Below are 20,645 nucleotides of genomic sequence, written 5' to 3'. Positions count from 1 at the left end.
ACCTCTTCTCCCACTCTCTTCTCCCCAACCCTTTTCTCCCCTCCCTCCCTGTCCCCTCCCTCTCCCTCCCTCGCCCACCGCAGTGTCCTCGGCTGGTTGGGCGCTCCCTCCCGGTGCCGGCCCGCCCCGGTCCCGCCTCCTGCAGCCGCTCGCTCCGGCTGGGGCGCGCCCGGCGGCGGCGGGCGCAGGGAGCCAGCCCCGCTCGGTCCGGCTGCGGGCACAGCGGGCACAGCAGCAGCAGCAGCAGCGCCGGGCAGGGCGGCGGGGCGGCGGAGGAGGACGATGGGCCGGCGGCGAGCGGCGGCGGCGGCCGGGCGGCTGGCGCAGCCCGAACCCAGCGGCATGGAGCCCGGCGCCGGTGCAGAATGAAGGGTGCCTGCCGCCCCCCCCCGCAGACATGTCTGTGCCTTTACTCAAGATTGGAGTCGTCCTCAGCACCATGGCCATGATCACCAACTGGATGTCGCAGACGCTGCCCTCCCTCGTGGGGCTCAACACCACCAAACTCACGGCGGCCACGGGCGGCACCTTGGACCGCAGCACCGGAGTAAGTGCGGGGGGCGGCGGGGCACGGGGAGGGCTGCCCGGAGCATCCCCGCATCCCGGAGCGTCCCAGCCTCCCGGAGCGTCCCAGCCTCCCGGAGCGTCCCCGCATCCCGGAGCGTCCCAGCCTCCCGGAGCGTCCCCGCATCCCGGAGCGTCCCAGCCTCCCGGAGCGTCCCCGCATCCCGGAGCGTCCCAGCCTCCCGGAGCGTCCCCGCATCCCGGAGCGTCCCCGCATCCCGGAGCGTCCCTGCGGCTGCTCCCCGCCGCCGCCCAGTCCCTCCCCGCCTGGGTGTCCCCCGGGCTGTCGCATCTCTCCTTGCCCAGGTGTCCCAGTGGCCGTGGGGGTCCCTCCCTGCAGGAGCCGCAGCGCCCCGGGGAGGGGCAGGATCGCCGCCCCTCGGGGACATCGCCGCAAAGTGTCCCCCGCGGTGGTGCAGGAGCGGGGACGGGGCGGTGAGGGGCCGGGGGGTGCTGGCAGGAGATGGGGTGGCAGTGCAGGGAGCATCTCTCCCCTCCTCTCCTCCGGTTCAGCCATCCCTCGTTCACGGCTGGGGGCGACCCGGCTGCCCCCTCCCGCATCGTCCCTGCAGCTAAAGGGATGCAAAGTTTCCCTCGTCGCCGCTGCGAAAGCCGCCGGGACAGCGGCTGCGAGTCCCGGGAGGCTCCTCCGCCTGCCTCCCTCCCCGGTCCGTCCTCGGTGGGATGGAGATGCAGCCGGGAAGTTGCCGTGTGTGGCGGTGGGGCTGGGCGTCCCCTGTCCCTGCTCTGCTGGAGGGCTGGGGCTGCGCCTGAGCTTCCCACTTTGGGAATGGCTGGGAAAACCATTCCCGTCTGTGTGTCTGTCTTCCCTGAGCAGGGAAAATCGGGCACCTTCCTCCTGCAGGCTGCACGCTCGTGCCTTCTGACGGAGCTCTGCTGTTGCAGCTCTGCTGTTCCCGGAGTATTTCGTGCCGTGGTTGTGCTGCTGAGTGAATGAAGCTGGGAATTTTTTTTCTTTTTCCATGTTACCAGGGTTTATGAGATCCATTTATTATTCCCCCCCCCCCCCCCCCCCGGTTGTTTGAAGCCAGGGAATCCAATTGTGCATCTGCCTGGGCATGTCTGTCACCGTGGGCATTTGCACGGTGATTTGTTCCGTAGTGAAACGGTGCAAAGAACATTCCCCCTCTGGTTGGGGACACTGTGACACCTTCAAAGTGCTCCGAGGCTGGGCTGGGATTAAATCATGGATCGTGCAGCGAGATCAAAGGAAAATTAAGATGGGAGAGGTTTGGGGAGCACGAGGGGCTGGGAATGCGCCGTGTTTGGGGCTGGGCTCCCTTCCCTGGCGTGTCCTGGAAGCTCAGGCACTGCTGGTTCCTCCAAACTGCATCCCATCCCTGCTGGAATTGTGCACGGGGCACGGCTCCGGGCTTTCCCTGCCTGGAATGGAGGGAAGTGTTGCCTGGTGAAGCTCCTCATCGCCGGGGGAGTCTGGCAGAGAAAAGGGGGGATCGGAACTCGCGGTGTCCGTGCGCTCGGGAGAGCTGCCGGATCCGGGAGGGCTCTGCAGCGGGGAGAGCAGTGCTCAGCCCTCAGCAGGACACTGTGCCCTCCCTGGTGCCTCGGGCACGTCCCTCTCCCGGTGTTAAGGACACGCCAAGTGCTCTGTCACCACAGCGGGGCCCGGGGTCCCCACCCCGATGTGCCCAGCGATGTCCAGCACCCGGAATTCTCGCTGCTGGCTGGCTTGCCGTGTGTCCACGCTTTCCCACTTGGTGTTTCGGCTCTTGCTCTCCTTTTCAGCCCCTTCTTTGATTTGTCCCCAATCCATATTTTTGCATTCCAAGTGAATGTTGCCAGCTGGGCCCTCGGAGGAGCCTCCAGCACAGCTCCGCTCTCTGCCACGGCCGTCCTGCTTCCTTCTCTCATTCCCCTTCACCTCCCACAGCCCTGCCAGGCCTCCCCTGCTTCATTAACCCACCTTTCCCTGTGTTAATTAGGTGTTGCCTACCAACCCAGAGGAAAGCTGGCAGGTGTACAGCTCTGCCCAGGACAGCGAGGGACGTTGTATATGCACAGTGGTGGCACCTCAGCAGACGATGTGCTCACGTGACGCCAGGACAAAGCAGCTGAGACAACTCCTAGAAAAGGTAATGCTCGGCCTCTTCTGGCAAAAGTGGTTTGGTTTGGTGAGGTAAAAACCTGAGCTGAGCCTTGGTTTCCAGGGAAGGCCCCTTGGGATGGGTTTTCCGTGCTGTAGTTGTCCCTGTGCGTGTAGTGGGGAATAATCAGCTGCAGGCAGGAGGAGAAATCTCTCGAGTGTTTTCTGAGAGGAAAGCCTGGCCTAAGGTCGAGGTAAAACTGCTGAGATCAAAGCACCAATATTGAACTGTATCTCTAAAAAAAACCTAAAAAAATAAAAAAATTCCCCTTTTTTCATTCTGTTGGCACAAGCAGTGTCAAAGCAGCCTCAACAACAGGAGAGGAGAGAGAATTAAAAGCCCAAAGCCAAGCTTTGCTAGGCAAGGTGGTATTTAAAAGGTCAAGTAAAACCCTGCAAGCTGTTGCCATCAGGTAGCACAGAGATGACACTTAGTGCTTTGCTTCTTAATGCTGACATCCTCTTGATTAGTTTTTAATAGTCTGCTGTCCAAAAAGAGCAAAGAATCTCATTAGGGAAACATCCCCAATAACAAGAAATTTTCCAGATAACAGATTTCAGTGAGGAAATGCTGTTTCATGTGAAATTGTGCTCTTCTCTTGCAAAGCTGAGCTGGCTCCTGTGCTGGGTACAGAATTAAACCCCGTGCCCTTAATGCTATATTGGCCTGTGCCGTGCATGACAAAAGAGTTTCCATCCTGCTGCTTTGGGGGAAGCTGCTGTTTTAATTCCCTATCACAATATTAAACCTCCACTTAACTGATTGCCCCATGTGCTGAGGGCAATAAAGCCAGCCAGGAAACATTCAGCCCTAAAACAATTCTTTGGGTTGTCAGAGGCTGCTAAAAATAATGCCACTCAAGCCTTTCTTCCTCACAGCAATAACGCCCTGGGTGCATCTGCCTGAGAGGCAGCAGGATTTATCAACAGCTCACAGGGGTGTCCAAGAGCCACTGTGTTCCCAGAACTCCTCTAAACGAGCAGGATTTGACCCAATGCCATCTGCTGATGGGCAGGAGTTGGGAATGGGAGACCTGGGATAACATCAGGAGAGGGTGGAAGTGCTCAGTGGGGCTTTTTTTAAATGCAGCTTTCTGGCTGCCAATGGATAAAAAGTGAGGGAGGAGCAGGATTTCTGGGCATGTGTTCTGGGGTATGTTACCTGCCTGCTAATCTGTCTGCATCTCACTCCCACGCTAACCTATATGAAAAACCCCAAAATAAGGAGTAGGCTCTTAGTGCCAGACAGCTGATCTTGATGGAGGCTGAACTGATAATCCCTGTAGGAAAAAACAACTGCAGAGCAGAGCTTCCAGCTTCCCAGGAAGGATTTTAATCCCGGGAACTCCTTCCCTCAGCTGACATTCTAACCCTAGCTTTGTGAGGGGGGAAAATTGCAGCTCCTGGTTTCTCCCTGGCAGCAGAGGAAGCAGCACAAGGAGTTAATTGTGCTTGGATTTTCCAAGGAGCAGGCCTGAAGTCACCTGTGGAAATTATGAGGTGTTGCAAGGAATCAGCTGCATTTGTGTGTGTGCACAAAGCAATTACAGCATCTGCAGGGGAAATATCCATGCAGAATCTTTTGGAATTTTGAAGTTCAGAGCTGCCATCCATCCATGCTCAGTTCACAGGGATGAGGATCTGTGCAGGAACCGCAGTTCCTGTGGCTGGGAACGAGTCCTGGGCATCCTGACAGGTTAAAGAGGGGAGGGGAGGGCAGCCAGGGCTGCTCACACTGCACAGAGTGTTCAGCCCATGGTTTGACACTCGAGGTGTCTGAGCTCATCCTTGGCTGGAGTACACGGAGTCCTTCCAGCCTTACGTGTGTCAGGTGCTGAGCCCAGGCCTTGGACTGTGCCCAAACCAAGACATCACCTCAGTCCTGCTCATCAACAGATTAAGTTTGAGCTCCAAGTGGATATTTATTTGTTTGTTTGTTTATTTATTTATTTATTCTGGCCCTCTTAGCAGGCAGGACTTCCTCCTCTGATGGTGAAACCATTTCTGGTTCTGCTTCTTCCTCTTTGCCAGTGCTGATTCCCAGATTTAACAGTTCTTTTTGTTCCTCTGATAGTTGCTCCCAGGTGTGTACAGGGGGACAGTGGCATCTGAGCCATCACTTCCACAGACCTTATAAGATGAACTTTTCATATCCTGGGCCATCAGCTGAGTCCATTTCTCTGCTGATTTTTCCCCTAGACCTTGAAAATCTCCCTCAAGATTCCTCTTGCTCTTGCTCCACCAGTTTATGCAGCTCCCCAAGGCGAAAGGTTCATCCCAGCTGAAACCCCAAAGCTGGGCTCAGAACAGCCCTTTTGGAGCTGGCCTGAAAGGCTGATCCACAGGGAAGCTTGAGCAGGGTTTAAACCATGGACTTGACCTTACAAACCTCACTGAGGTCACCAGGCCAATATTGACTCTCTGTTAACTCTGGTTTAACTGTGAAACAGCTCCTTGTCAAACAGGATGACAAGAGCAGCACTGGAAGCTTCATTTGTATTAATTTCCTATTTCAACTGCTAAAAATAACTCTTTTCCCCCAGACAGCCACAGGTATCTGTCTCACATTATCTTGGTGAAAATGAGCTTTCAGGCTGAGAGAGGAGGCAAAAAGCATTTCAGGCCATGTTTGAGGACTGCAACTGATGGATGGAGCTGAGGGAATTTAAGAGGCAGCATCCTTGGGCCTGAGTTCATTAGAGCACTTCTGTGCACGCCTCAGCCTGAGCTCCAACAGGCTCATTGAAACCTAATCATGTGCCAAAGCACTTTGCTGGATCAAGGGCATAATATGCTAATGAGGGAAAACAAGCAGCTCCTCAGCTGCTGGAGCACACGAGGCTGTCAGGGATCAGGAGTGAGGGAGACTCATTCCCTACAAATCTGGCCCGGATCTTGCCTGATGGAAAACAACACGGGCAACAAATACCCACTCTGGGCTTGTAAAATCCACCCCAGAATAGCACAGCTGCTAATTTTAGGCATCTCTGTGTAGAGGCACGTGAGGAGGTTATTTTCCTCTGCTTCAGGGAGGAGCAGGAACATTCCAGAGGTGTTTGAGGGCAGCAGCTTGAGTGAGATGCTCTAAGAGCAGAGTCTCTCTCCCTTCCCACCACCTGAGAAAAAGCATAAGGAGCCCCCCAAAATCTTGCTCAGCAGACTCAGATATTGGTCTGTCATTAGAGAAATGCTCTTTTCTGATTATTTGCAGCTGGGGTTAGGTACTGGTGGAATAAATGAGATTAATTTCGTATGAGCCCTACAAGTCATCCCTGTCTCTGGTCCTTGGAACAATCCTGCTGGGTAGATACAGCTCATCTCGAAGGATAGGCTGGATAACTGGGAATAAAAGTAGCTTGCCAGCCCAGCCAGGCTTGTCTGAGGCTTCCCTTCTCCTGCCTCAGGGCACAGAGAGGTCTTCAAACTCCTCCACATCCAGCCCAGGTGAATTAACACCCACTGAGAGCTCACATTCCTTGGGGGAGGCACAGCTTAATGGGAGCTCACCAGCCTGGGGCTGAGCTCAGGTTTGCTCTTTTCTCCTCCAAACCTGCCTTGCTCTGCTCTTCCCTGCTCCTCACACCTCCCTGAGCAGGTCCTGGGGGAGTTCAGGATGGTGCTGGTTCATCTCTGAGGCTCAGAGACTGAAAATAGCTTCACCTTTGCTGAGGAACACTCTGGTCCCCGGAGCAGTTGTACAGAACACTCCAAAGGCTGTTGGCCTTTGCCACACAGGTCATCCATACATTTTTAAAAGATCCCTGTAATAGTTTCGGTGTCATCCTGCATGAGCAGCGGGCATTTTGATGGTTTTTCCAAGCTGGAGGTTGCACAGTTGGCATTTGTCCTGCCGTGCCCTCACTCTGCCACTCGAGGTAAGTCCCAGCCCCCCCCCCCAGCAGGATTTGCCAGCACTTGCACCACTCCTTCCTTCCCCATGCCAGCCCAAACGCGCTTGGCTGTGGCGCTTGGCTGTGGCACCGAGCGGGATGTGGCACCCGGGGAGCGGATCCGCGGGGACAGGGCTGGCTCCCGCTCGGGTTTGGCTCAGCCACCCACAGCTGAGCAGATTGGAAGCAGGCTGGCTCTAAAGCCAGGCCCTGACGCAGCAGCAGCAGCAGGCTGGATGCCTGATTCATTTTCCCCACGGACGTCATCGCGGCGGTGGCAGGAGCAGCGCCCGTGGGCTGAGCCCCGTCACGTCCCCGCCGTGGGACCAACGCATCCGGCCCCGCCACAGAACCCTTAAAAATGGCTCAGTGCTCGATGCTAAAGAGGCGCTGACGTCAGAGCTCCGTTCCCCCTCTCCCAGCCTGCAAAACAGGAGGGAATATCTTAATAAATCAGATGGCAGCCAACCTTCAAAATCAGGTCAGCCTCGCTGGCGTTTCCCTCCCCTCCTCACACCTCCAGCTCGTTTTCTCACAGTGAGCCCAGCCAAGCTCCTTGCATCATTCCCTTGGCGAGGCCAGATGGGCTCCAAGCGGGAGCCGCGGGAATGCGGCACCGCGCGGCTCCGGAAGCCGAAGCTCCCGAGCGGGAGGGCACCAGTGGGGTACCAAGCGTGCCCCGGTGCTTCCCGCCTTCAGGATGCCCTCCCTGCCGCTGGGCTTGTTGTGGCAGATGCTGTGTGAGCAGGCTGCTTGGGTAATGAAGTTCTGCTGGCTGGCAGTGAGGTTTGCGCTCACGAGGAGATGGAAATGAGCACCTGGGCAGGAGCTTTGCCTCGCAGCCAGGTGTGCTGCCGTCACCTCTGAGCTCTCCTCAGGTGCCTCTCAGAGAGGCCAGCCTAAGTAATGCATTTTAACCTCAACTACACCCCTCATTTCCATGTGGGGTTGCTGAATTCTTCTCAGCAGGAAAAAAAAATGTTTATGGAACGGGTTTTGCTGTGTTTTGGAGCACGGGGTCATAATCTGGGAGCTGCTGTTGATGAAGCAGTAAATAATGCATGGACTGATTGCCCTTTAGCTGTGCTGAGAGTGTGGAAAAGGTCAGCGTTGGGATGCAAGGGGGGCTGCCTCGCTGCTGGCAGCACCTTCTTAATGAGTCCCTTCTCATCTGACAGGTGCAAAACATGTCCCAGTCGATAGAGGTGTTGGACAGGAGGACTCAGAGAGACCTACAGTATGTGGAGAAGATGGAAAACCAGATGAGGGGACTGGAATCCAAATTTAAGCAAGTGGAAGAAAGCCACAAGCAGCACCTGGCAAGGCAGTTTAAGGTAGGTCTGATTTCCAAACTGCTACCGGAGCTGTGGCCAGGGAATTGTCGGGATGGGCACGGGACTGTGGCTCTGGTTCCCATGAGGGGACCAGCTGTGGGGTCCTTCCTGTCCAGAGCACAGCCAGATCCAGGTTGTGGCATCACATCCTCAGCCCTGCACATTCCTATAGGGTAAAAGGACAAACTCCATGTTCCCACGCCCACCTGGGTGCCCCGAATAGGGCAGTGCAGGGTGAATCCATCAGGGGGGTCTGCAGGGAGACACCCAAGCTCTGGGTGAGCTCTGGGTGAGGTGGGTTCCCCTCTGTGGCCATGCCCAGCACCCATTTCTTGGGGAAGCCCAGGACCTGGGGCTCCCTTTCCATCCCTGCAGCAGGTGGCAAACCACAGCGGGCTGTCCCCAAACCGCAGCTCCCCTCGGGGTGGCTGGAGACAGGAGTTCCTCAATCAAACATCACCCCCACCTGAAAAAAAACCCAAAAATACAATTATTACAGCTGTCCTCAGGCTGGCAAGCTGCACATCTCCAGGAGTTTGTCCAGTTTTGAGCTAAAGGTGTTGGCAGCAGAGACAGCACCTCGTGATGGGTTCTGTGTGGTGTCCTGGTGCTGGGCAGAGGGGTGGCGGAGCTGCCAGCCTCTGGAATGCAGCTGGCACTGGGAGCAGTGGCCAAACCCTCAGGAAGTTGCTTGAGAACGAATGAAATTGCCAAAAAGATGTTCTGGGCAATATTGGAATCGTACATTTTAGCTGTGCTGTGGGTTAATAGATATGAAAAATCAAATGGAGAAGATTTCGGGTGGAATTTGGGGACTTTTCTGATCAGCCACCCAGCTGATTCCCACCCTCATTTGCAGGCAGCTGGCTGGTATTTTAAAGCAGATTTTTTTAATGCTAAATACTGAAATACCACAATTATCTCATAAAAAGCTGGGAAGATGGTTCTTAAAACTTTTCACCAACTCCACCTCCTCCGCTCCCCATCTCCAGTTACTGCAGGACCCTAAATTTAGCTCTGCAGTCTGGATGGAAAGACTTGAGCATGAGTTCTTTTTATTTAATTATTTCTTTGTTTCAGTTATTATTGTTTTCCCCCCCCCCCTCCCCGCCATCCTGATGAGTTTTAACCCTCCCCATTGCCTGCCAGGGAAGTTAAAATGAAATAAAATTAAATCATTCCCCACATGCAAAGCGCAGGAGGAAAAAACCTCGTGGCTTAAATAGGAGGGGATGGATGGGAAGGAAGGCAATGAGGCTGAGGAGCAGTTCCTGATCCTGTTCAGCCCCAAAAAGCTTCAGGACACAGGCAGATGTCACAGCCCTGGGTGCTGGGAGCATGGCCACTGTAATTTGAGCAGCACCAGGGATTTTGGGTGTTCTAACACGCTTCATTAACGGGTAGGTGCATGCATATTAATGTCTACTCATTAGCTGCTGGAGCAAAGCATCTGCAACAAAATGCTGCATTCTGAGCCTTTAAATGAGAAAAAAAAAAAAAAAAAACAACCAAAAAAAAACCACCCAAAAAAAAAGGAAAAAATTAATTTCTGCAAAATCCATCTGATAATGACTTTTGTTTTTCTGTTCCCCGCTCAAAACCAGCGAGGAATTTTTGTCTAATTTGCTGCCAAAGCAGCATTTGAAAGAACAGCCACAGCATTTTGTTCCTGCTAATGCCAGCATTAAACTGTGAGTGCTTTGGAGCTCTTGTGTTGGTTTTTTTTCTCTCTTTAGTGCCATAAGAGTATTTGTCTATGAATGGCTATCTATATAAGGCAGGTTAGTGAGCTAGATCCTCAACAGTATTTCATTTTCTTGCTTACAGGGCTAACTAAAAAGCAAGTTTTTTCAATGCTGCAGTGACTGAAGAAGCAGTTCACTCCCATGTAACCATGAAAAGAGGGCCACAGAGCATTTTGCACCATGCATTGATTTTTTTGATTATTTTCCAAATTAGCACCATATCTCACTAAGGAACCTTGAACCACACAACCGAGATCTTCCTTTGCATGCAATTGTAGATGCATTTCATGAATAGTTTGAAACCCTTGTCAATGCATATATATCTTATTTTCTTTTATTTTTTGGAAAGAAAAAAAGAAAAAAAAAACAACAACTCTTTGTGTATGTGATCTGAAGCATGTAACCCTAAGATGTTGCATTCTAAAAATGACAAATAAAGGCCTTTCCCAAATATTTTGGTGTTCTGCAGCCTGTTTAATATGTTCTTGCCAAGACATCATTCGGACCAAAAATAATAATTGAACTAATTTTAATGCTAATAATTGTGGGATATGTGAACATTTCGCTCCCATAGGAAGCACCCAGGTCAAGGCAGAGTGTTGCAGATTTTTGCACGCATAGCACTGAACCGAGCTTATTTTAACCTTGCAGGCAATAAAAGCGAAAATGGAGGAACTTAGGCCTTTGATACCAGTGTTGGAAGAGTACAAAGCCGATGCCAAATTGGTATTGCAGTTTAAAGAGGAGGTCCAGAATCTGACGTCAGTTCTAAACGAACTCCAGGAGGAGATTGGCGCCTATGACTACGAAGAGCTTCAGAACAGAGTGTCAAATCTTGAAGAAAGGCTTCGTGCATGCATGCAAAAATTAGGTAGGCTCAGAACCACCATGGTGGCCCTGGCTCCAACACCACCGGTGCCAACGCACGCATCCCGGCCGGAGGCAGAGATGCCCCGCTGGACATCTGGTGCCGTGCCCGGCCGCGAGGGATGAGCTCCACACAGCCAGGGGCGATCCTGCCAAGAGTTACGCCACCAGGAGCATTCCTCCTGGGAGTAGTCCTGCCCAGGATTACTGGCAGGAGCAATGCTGCTCGTGGTGTGAGCGCTTCAGGATCCTGCCCCGGGAGCGGGCGTGTGGGCGGCGCTTGCATAAGTGGCAGCTCACACTTATGCAAAGCCAACACTTGCACCCCTTTTGCTTCTGCATCCCTGGACCTGGCCCGCCAGCAAAGGGCTCTGCTCGTGGTGGGGGGTGTGGGGCTGTGCAGGCTGTGCCTCGGTTTCCCTCGTTTCCCTTTCTTTTTTTTGCATCTTGACAGTCCCCCCGGAGCAGAGCATGACGGAGCTGGCGCGGGGGCGCGGTGCGGTCCTGCCCCTGTGCGGGATGCGAATCCTCCCTCTCCCGTTCCCTGAGGGAGCAGGGAGCCATTTCCATCAGGCTGCTGCTAAACCACCAGGGATTCATCTCCAACCTCATTCAGAGGGTTTTAATTGACTGAAAGCCGTGGGTCAGTTGTGGGGAGACTCAAACCAAAGCACGTGTTGCCAAACCCAGTGTGTGACCCCAAAGACAGGGGGAAGGAGGAGGGCACCGCCTTCCACAGCTGCAAGGACTCTCTGCACCATTTGTTGGGCCAGCTCTGACTTGATTTAATTTCTCCTTCCATTATTGACTTTCTTGCTACGCCATTTAGATAATCCAAACACATTAACTGCTCTGCAGTCTATTTTGGTAGCACATACGAAATTACACTCTCAGGTAACTTCGTGGAAGATCAGATCTCTTCTGAGCACTTTATATCCTTGGCAAGGTAACGCTTTGTTTCTCTCGGCTCTGCTGCTGGGGTTGCTTTTGCTTGTTTCTAGGTGCCTCCACACCTCTGTGAGCAGCCACCTCCCCTCTATTCCCCCTGCATTTCCATCCTGTGATTCCATGTAGGCATCCATCCCTTGTAGGCTCCATCGCACTCAGAGAGTAAAATTCCCACTTAAATCTGGATTTGAACTACAAATCAGGCACCAAGATACCCCTGGGACAGGTAAAACCCCCCTGCCAAGAGAGAGATCAGCGTTTGATTTCTCATTAATTAACAAGCACAGGTGCCCCAGGTTTGGGATGAGAGCAGGACAGGCTGGGCCTTTCTGCCTCGTTCTGTTGTCCCTCCCCTCACCCCACAATGGTCCCAGGGAGGGCAGCAGGGTTGGGGATGGAGGGAAATTCTGACCTTGCCCTCACCCACTCGAATTTCCCCATGAAGGCTCAGGGGGGACAGGAATGAGCAGGGCTGTCATGACTTGGTCCCTAATTCCTGGAGCTTTATCAGGTGGGCACCATGCAGGAATGAGAGAACTGCAGTGAGAAAGATAAGGAAGGATGAACAGATAAGGGAGAAAGATAAGAAAGGAGAACAGGCCCAGGAGGGTGGGGTGGGACTAAGGGCACACAGAGACCTCCTGGCAGCCCCACAGCCCCAGCAAGGGCAGCTCTGCCCTGCAAATGGATCCTCTCATCCCGCCCCTGCTGAAGGCAGAGGTGAAGGAGGAGAAGCTGCCCAAAGAGCGATCCCCTTGCTGCACCCAGAGCCTTCAGCCCACCCCTTGAAGATGAGGAGGAGCTGTGGGTCATAGAGAGAGAGGGAGCAGCAGCAGGGATTTGAGACTTTAAACTCAGGGACAGCTCTTTAAACAAAGCCACCCTGGCCCCCACAGCCCCTGTGCAGCCAGGGAAGCTGGGACAATCCCCCCACAGACCCTGGGCAGGCTTTAAGGAGTAGCTCCCAAACCATTCAGGGCTCCGAAAAAATAGAATTTGCTCTTGGACCATTAACCCTTTCTACTCATCCCATCCTCTCATGCTCAGGTCCAGCTGGGACCAGTAGCCCAGAAAAGAATGAGGCAGGTAGAGATGCTGAGCTCTTGCAGGCAGCCTTGTCTAGCAACTTCTGGGTGGTTTTTTCATCTTTTTGAGTCTTTAGCTGGGCTTTTTGGCTTCTCCCTGCCCTTGCTCTCTGTCTGTGACCGTGGGGTCAGGGCAGCTGTCTCACAGCAGCCCTGGATGCTCACAGAGGTGGGTTCTGTGCCTCACAAAGGTTCATCCCAGAGGATTTGCTGCTCACTAAGGAGGCTGATTTATTTGGTCACTTAAAAGCAACAGCACGGATTGAATTTCCAATGCTGTTTATCTCTGTGGCATGTAAACCACTGGAAATGGTTGTTAATTGAGTTAAATTCAGATAACAGCCTTACAAATGCTTTGCTGCCACACAGTGAAGCCCTGATTGCTGAGGATTTTACTTTGCTGCAGGTTTTCTGCTCAGCTGGGCTCACTGATGTCTCAAGGAGCATATTTGAGCTGGGATTTGCTGCTGCCCTGGAGTGTGTGTGCCCCAAACAGGGTGAGGGAGCTGCTGCAACAAGCACAGGCCAAGGACAGGGGAGGGATGTGCCACATTCCCATCCAGTTCACCTCTCCCAGGAAGCTCTGACAGAGCAGCAGCCTTTTCCTTAGCCAAGGTCCTGTTCTGCATTTTGGGTTTCCTAAGCATTATTGATGGATCAATAGTGAAAACACTTCCTGACCCTGGCATGTGTGTGGAGGGAAAAAAGAAGATCAATAATGGCAGCTTCAATCTGTGTTTCTGTTTACACTCCTAAAGATCCCTATTGATACAGGGATTTTAGGCTTTCCATTAATGTTCCTAAGAGGAAGTGTAGGGGTTGTCACTCCTTGGATCAAGGGGGAATTTCACTCAGGCAGCACAAGCTTTCCCTGAGTCTTGGGAAAAATCCTGGTGTGGGAATGGGGATGGAGCCCCATCCCTAATGGTCTTGGGCTGGAGTGCTCCTGGCCAGGCAACAGAGAGGCAAGATCCAGGCACAGCTCAGCTGCCACAGCCCCATCCCTGCTGTGGAGGGATTGGATTGGGATGGCGGGATCAGTCCTTGGCTTCCTGGGAAGCCAGAGCAGGGAAAGATCCCAGCTGTAGCAGCAGAGCCACGGAGCCCAGAAGGAGCTGGTGCTGGTGTCTGTGCATTGGTGGAGGAGTTGCTGTGAGCTGCCAAGCAGGACTTGTGGGCAGGATCCGAGATCTGGAGCGGAGGTGTTGGCATCCTGGGAGGAGGGGAGCGCCCGGCTTCACCGGCGGGAGGGGAGCAGCACCCGATCCTGCTGGAAAATTCCTGAAGGAAGGGGCTCTGTGGGGATGCATTTTGTGGCAGGGCTGCAGCGGGGGCAGGACAGAGGCAGGTGGCTGGAGGGACACTTGGGAAGAGGCTGATTTTTGTTCTGGAAAAAGGACCTGAATAGCGTTGGGCAAAGAGGACTGAAAGCAGCTCCTCTGTGAGGCCCTAAAAGTGGCTCCTCACAGGTTTCCCGTGTCCTGGACTCCTGGGTGAGCACCTGGACATGCTTTTCTGTGGCACATTTGTCCCTGAGTGACCTGGAATACCCATAGCATCCCATCCTCCTGGATCCCACCAGGAGGGTGGGTTTGCAAGAGGCTCAGCTGCTGATATTCTGAGTGTGGTGTGGATCTCCTCAGGTGGGTGAGGATCCCAGGGGCTGGAACTGGCCACGCCTGGGTGGCAAACCCAGGAAAGCTAAGCAGGGATCTTGAATCCATGTTAAATTCCCTCCCAGCAGCTTGGGATAGGTTTACACCAGGAGAGAGAACACGCTGCCCTGTGTAAGAACAACCCCCTTGTGCTGCTGAGGAGCTGGGCTGTGTGTGCCTCTAGCTAAACGTGTAGGAGATGTTGCAAACAACACTGCTTTACCCTTATCAGCTGCTGCTGCTTTTTTTCTTTTTAAACTATTTTTTTTTTAAATCAATGGGCTTTTATACAACGCTCCTCTCCAGGGAAATGGGAGGAAGAGATAAAAGTGACAGCAATGTAGGGCTGCGATAATGGAAGGCAGCGCTGAGCAGATCTGGGATTAGGGGAAGGCTGGACCCCTGCGAGACATTAAAATCTGTTATTTTAACCCATTGCATCCTTTCTCCAGTACTTTGCTCTCCCTCTGAGCTGAGAGGTTTGGAGTGCAGCAGGCAGGCAGGAGGGCAAATTCCTGTGCCTCGTGTGTTAGGAAATCTCTGCTTTTTGGTGGCATCTCTCGTTATCTGCCTGGGTCTGGAGGCTGTGGGAACACTGATGGTCCCCTTGGTCATGACCTGCTGGTGCACATCAGGAGTATCTTCATCTGTTTTCTGCCCTGGGCTAAGGGGATCCCTTTGGCCACAGCTCAGAGCTGGAGCAGGTGGATGTGTCTGATCAGCAATTAAAATGCAGGTGAGAACAGGCTAAGGAGAGAGGCAGCTGAGAGAGATTGCAGACTTCTGGAAACACTCAAGGTCTCAAATCTATGATTCTATGAAGGTCAGGTTGGACAGAGCTCTGAGCAACCTGATCTGCTTGAAGACATCCCTGCTCATTGCAGGGGGTTGGACTAAACGACCTTTAGTGGTCCCTCATAACAAACCATCCTATGATTTTAATTGGTAATTTGGAGCAGGCTGACCTTGTCCTGAGCTGGCAGAGCTCTCCCTGTGTTCCAGCAGCACCTGCAGGGGCTCCCACCTGCAGCCCAGCCCTGGGTACCGCTGAGCAAGTACCGCAGTGCCGCCCGCCACAGCACCCAGAGCAGCTTCTTCACCCCAGCACTGCCACCTTCCCCTTCCCCAGCCTGCCAGAGGCTCCCACATCAAAAAGGAGAAGTTAGGAAACGCCTCCTGAACTTCAGGTGGTGGCTGTCCCCCGTTGCCTCTGCCCTGAGCTTGTCTTGCTCAGGACCAGCTCTTCCCTGGATGTGTCTGGGTTTTAAATGAGCTCTCCCTGCCCAACAGGACATCCCCCACCAGCCCCAGTCCCTCCTGAGGTGTTTTCATCTCCTCACCTGTCCCTCCTCACTGCACACGCGTTGGTGAGGCAGGGAACCAGAGTGGCAGCTTTGCTGAAACTTGGGGATGGTGTTGGGAAAAGGAACTTGGATGTGGCTGCACCTTCCGAGCTGAGGCTGCAGCGTTGCAGAGCAGGCTCCTATCCATGCTCAGCCCCAGAGGGGGGCTGGGGACAGAGCCAGGGGTGGGAAACAAGCTGGAGGAGAGGTGCTGCTGTTTCCCCTCTTATTTAGGGCTTGAAAACACAGCGAGGCGCTGAGCTGGCTCCCTGAATTCAGCAGCACCTGAGCGTGCCTCAAACCTGGCTCGCAGCGCTCTGCCGGTGCCCATCCCTGTGGTGGTGAGGCTGAGTCTGGCAGGATTCCCGGGGCAGCTGCTGAGGGATCCTCGGGACGCTCCCACCTTCACCCTGCTGCGCTGGGGTTCCTGTCCCAGAGCTGGCTGGTGGATCCATCAGCGTTTGCTAAGTGTGCAACCCGAGAGGGAGCAGGGAAAGCGGCTGCTAAATGACCTTTGCAGGGAGGAGATTTTTACTGTGTGTCATTTTCCACCTTTCTCTTTTCTCTCCTCCGCATAACCTGTAACAAACGCACGTTTCCAGCAGGGCTGGAATAGGCACGGCTGCCTTTTTCTCTTGGCGAGCAGCTCTTGAGCTCGTTCCTCTGCCGGGCTGCTCGGCCCTGCCTCGCTGCTCTCATTCTCAATTCTGTGACATTCGCAGCTCCGGCTGCTTCAGCAAAGCTCCTTTTCTTGGGGACAGCGATAAGGACAATTGTCACCAAGAGGCGTGAAACAAACAAAAACATCCCACACTTGTTCCTGACCTAATTCCCTGTAATTAAACCAACCCTCAGCAGGGCAGAGCCGTGGGCAGAGCGGGGTGGGTGGGACTGGCTCCCGTGCCCCTCACGGGGCTGATGTGCTCACCAGCCTTCCCCTCTTTTCCAGCCTGTGGGAAGCTGACGGGAATAAGTGACCCGATCACAATTAAAACCTCGGGCTCCCGGTTTGGATCGTGGATGACGGATCCTCTGGCTCCCGAGGGAGAGAACAAGGTAAGGGTGTGACAGCGTCATGCCTGTGTCCCAGCAGTGTGGCTGAGGACAGTGAACACTCCTCACAGCCCAGATCGTGCCCTGGGAAACCTGGGGAATGTCCTCATTCATCCCACAGGGCTCTGCTGGCAGCGGGAGGGGGCTGAGCATCCCCAGGGAGGGAGGATGAGGAGAAGTTGAGCGGCCCCTGCAGTGGTCCGGTTCCTGGGCAGGTGAAACTCATTGCAGTGATGAGAGTTCACGGGCTCAGAATTGTCACCACAAGGTCTGCATGGGAAAAAAAAATCACGTATTGGGTTTCTAATCCGTGTTTAGCAGCCAGAAGGGAGCTGGGGTCGAGCAGAGGGACCCGTGGTCCTGTCCCTGCTGCTCTTCTGCTGCCAGCACCTCTGATAATGTCATCTGCCTGCATTTGCCCTCCATCCTCCACCCTCATTGTTGTGAGGAATTAACTGACTGCAGCCAGAGAGAGAGATTTGTTTTGCTTTGTTTTGGTCTCTTTTTTTTTTTTTCCATTCAGACCATTCAATTTTGATCCCAAGGAGGTAGGAGGCCAATAACTGGCTGAAAATCAATCCTGGCTCCCCATGACTGATGGAATGGAAAATATCTCGAGTGTTTGCCGAGGATTTGCAGGCAGCAAAACAAAACAAAAAGCACAAAGCTTGGCTGCCTGTAATTCCCTCCTGCATGCAGCATCCCTCAAAGGATAAAGGCACCGGCAAGGGCTGGATCAGGGCACCTATTCTGGGAGCTGTGCCCTGGCATCAGCTCTGTAGCTAAGAGAGGACGAGGGATGCTCTGGAGAAGTCACCCCTGGGTGGTTTCTTTGAAGGTGACTTGAGTTGTCCCCTCCAGCAGCCAACTGGCTGGCACTGGTTCCCCAATTCAACACCTCCGTATTTTACGGTTATTAAGCAAAATTTCACTTCCAGCCCAAATAAAACCCTGCTTAGAGGTGAGGCGGGAAGGTTTTACCCACATCACGTCTCATCTTGCTCGAGAGAGGGGACAGAATTGTCCCCTTCAGGCTGTGTTTGCTGCTTCCCTTGGCACTAAGATAATTTTCAGCTGAAGCTGGTGGTTCAGATCCTCCCGAGTCTTCAGAGATTTTTGTCTCAAACCACTGTTTTTTGATATGTTTTTAGCCATGCCTTTTTCTGCCGTGCATTTTTGTTGTACGAGTAGGCTGCGAGCTGGAGCTGAAGCTTCCCAAGCCTCTCTGTGTATTTAATATATAAAACCTGCTGGGAATTTCATTAGGAACACACCATTAAGGGAACTTCATTGGCTGCTCAGCAGAGTGGCAAAGTGGGGATGGGCAGAGGTGGGCAGTTTATCATCCCCAGCTTCTGGCCCCGAGCCCCAGGAGGTGTTTGGTGCTCGTGTGATCATTTGTTCATGTCATGAAACCACGGAATACAACTGGGGGAGGTTTGTGAGCCCCGGGGGAGCAGCAGGTGGATGCTGAGAGCTGGGATTGCTGTGTGTGGACAGGAGGAGGCTGTTCAGAGCCAGCTGCTGTGATGGGACATGGCTCATCCATCAGTCGCTGCTTTTCCAGACCTTGGAATGCTGTTGGGTCCTGCAGCCCCTGTGTGGTGACACAGGGCTCTGCTGGGCTTTAAAAACAGAGCACAACATGTTTGCGTGTCAAATTCTTCATACCAGATCGTGAAGTGGGAACAGCAAAGAGCCTGGATTTGGATATTTTTCCCCCTTCTAATTTCCCAAGCTGGTTCAGTTGAAGGCAGGAGTTTCATTTCCATCTCTGGGTGTTCTCTGGTGCTTTGCAGCCACCCCCAAACCCACCAAGGTTTGGGGCTGGGGGTCGGAGCCATTTGCTACACCCTCATTCCCCACCTCTGCAGGTTTTCCAGGGAGGTAATGCTGGAAGGCTGAAATTCCCTACAAAGTTTTTGGAGACCCCATTTGACTTCCCAAAGGCAGCAGCCAAATGTTGGGCTGTCCTTCTCAGAGACTGATGATCACACTCCAGACACGGAGCTGTCACATTTTGCAAGGGGTTTGCAGAAGAAATCTGCACTACATCGCCCAAATCTGCAGCCTTAAAGGCTTCCCTCTTGCTAAATTTACCTTTTCTCCTTCCTAAATTTACCTTTTCTCCTTCCTAAATTTACTTTTTCTCCTTCCTAAATTTACCTTTTCTCCTTCCTAAATGGCTCTTACAGAAAGCAGCTCTCTCATTTTCAGGCAGCAACTGCATCCAGAATGTCAGTGGCTGGCTGGATATTTCTCGTGGATATTAACTGCACAGCTTGGTCATTTGCCTCGGAATTGGTTTCATATAACAAAAGCTTTTTTTTTTTTTTAAGGAGTCTAGACAGTGTCCCCAGTGAACTGGCACTTAAATGATAATCTAAAATCTCCCCCCAATCTACCCAGAGCAAGATTTAGATGTCTTTGTCTCTTATATTTCAGCAGCCTCGCTTTAAGCTTTTTGATGCAGCAGTGTATGATTTTTAAACCAATATGGACTTTTTGCCTGAATTTGCCTGACAATGAGTGATTGCATCCCTCGCTCCCGCATTCCAAATTAATGGAGTTGTGCACAGCAGCTGCTGGAATTTACTGAGTGCCACCTCGGGAAACAAAAGCAGCAGTGACAGAAAATGTGGGTTTAGCCAGGGAAATGCTGCTAATTGCCCTCGGGAAGGAAGGAAGGATGGTGGCAGTGGTTCAGCACTCCCAGGGGAGCACTTAAGCCAAGGAGATACCAGGTTATCCCCCAGGGAAAGCTTTGCTGTTCAGTTGATTTCTTAGCTGATTTTGGGGGTCCAGAAATTGGGGTTATTTCTGAGTGTAGGTGACAGATGTTGGCTGGATTCAAGGCCAGATTGGACGGGATTTGGAGCAGCCTGGGCTGGTGGAAGGAGTCCCTGGCAAGGGTGGGACTGGATGAGTTTTAAGCTCCCTTCCAAACCATTTTATGACAATTCCATAGTTCTTGGCTGTGGATTTCTCTCCCAGCCCAGTTCTTGGGGTGATTCCTAACCCCCCCGTGTTTGTGTTGTCCAGGTGTGGTACATGGACAGCTACCACAACAACCGCTTCGTCCGGGAGTACAAATCCATGGCGGATTTCATGAACACCGACAACTTCACCTCCCACCGCCTCCCCCACCCGTGGTCAGGCACGGGCCAGGTGGTCTACAACGGCTCCATTTACTTCAACAAATACCAAAGCCACATCATCATCAGGTTCGACTTGAAAACGGAGACCATCCTCAAGACGCGCAGCCTGGACTACGCCGGCTACAACAACATGTACCACTACGCCTGGGGCGGCCACTCGGACATCGACCTCATGGTGGACGAGAACGGGCTCTGGGCCGTCTACGCCACCAACCAGAACGCCGGGAACATCGTCATCAGCAAGTTGGACCCCAACACCCTGCAGAGCCTGCAGACCTGGAACACCAGCTACCCGAAGCGCAGCGCCGGCGAGGCCTTCATCATCTGCGGCACCCTCTACGTCACCAACGGCTACTCGGGCGGCACCAAGGTGCACTACGCCTACCAGACCAACGCCTCCACCTACGAGTACATCGACATCCCCTTCCAGAACAAGTATTCCCACATCTCCATGTTGGACTACAACCCCAAGGATCGGGCTCTCTACGCCTGGAACAACGGGCACCAAATCCTGTACAACGTCACCCTCTTCCACGTCATCCGCTCCGACGAGTTGTAGCCCGGCCTTGGTTAGAAACTGGGTTTAGGAAAAAAAAATAAATAAATAGAATAAGAGTGAAAATTTAAAAGGGGAAAAAAAATAAATAAAAAGGGAAAAAAAGGGAGAAACTAATTTAAGAAAAAAATAAAAGCTCATAAGGAAACATACTTCAGATAAGTAAATATATAAACAGCTGCCAAAATTAAGACCAACGTCATGGAGGATTACCCAGCATAAACCTGACAGATCAGCATTACCTCTACATTTCTAGAAGTCTGGCCCTGTGTTATAGACTCACGAGTAACCATGTACTTGCAGCTGGAACTGCACTCAGAGA

The 20,645-nt window shown here is 53.0% G+C and overlaps 1 protein-coding gene across 2 annotated transcripts in view; it reads left to right on the top strand.

Annotated features, from left to right (window-relative positions):
- Nucleotides 1-20,326, top strand: part of OLFM1 (olfactomedin 1) — a gene marked incomplete at both ends in the record, with an annotated part of 30,974 nt that extends 10,648 nt beyond the window's left edge. The window contains 6 exons of one of the 2 annotated variants that reach the window (XM_082295428.1): nucleotides 398-547; nucleotides 2,529-2,678; nucleotides 7,758-7,913; nucleotides 10,310-10,529; nucleotides 16,506-16,612; nucleotides 19,652-20,326. In XM_082295428.1, coding sequence (XP_082151554.1) covers nucleotides 398-547; nucleotides 2,529-2,678; nucleotides 7,758-7,913; nucleotides 10,310-10,529; nucleotides 16,506-16,612; nucleotides 19,652-20,326 — 1,458 coding nt within the window. Of the gene's footprint in view, nucleotides 1-397; nucleotides 548-2,528; nucleotides 2,679-7,757; nucleotides 7,914-10,309; nucleotides 10,530-16,505; nucleotides 16,613-19,651 lie in introns of those variants that run through there. The other variant, XM_082295429.1, reaches the window with a different exon arrangement.
- Between the last annotated feature and the right edge of the window lie 319 nt (nucleotides 20,327-20,645).

The sequence above is a fragment of the Coloeus monedula genome (assembly GCF_965178545.1).
Source record: "Coloeus monedula genome assembly, chromosome: 21".
NCBI classification, from domain to species: Eukaryota; Metazoa; Chordata; class Aves; order Passeriformes; family Corvidae; genus Coloeus; species Coloeus monedula.
Note: the sequence above shows the minus strand (reverse complement) of the source record. Positions and strands in the feature narration are given on the sequence as shown.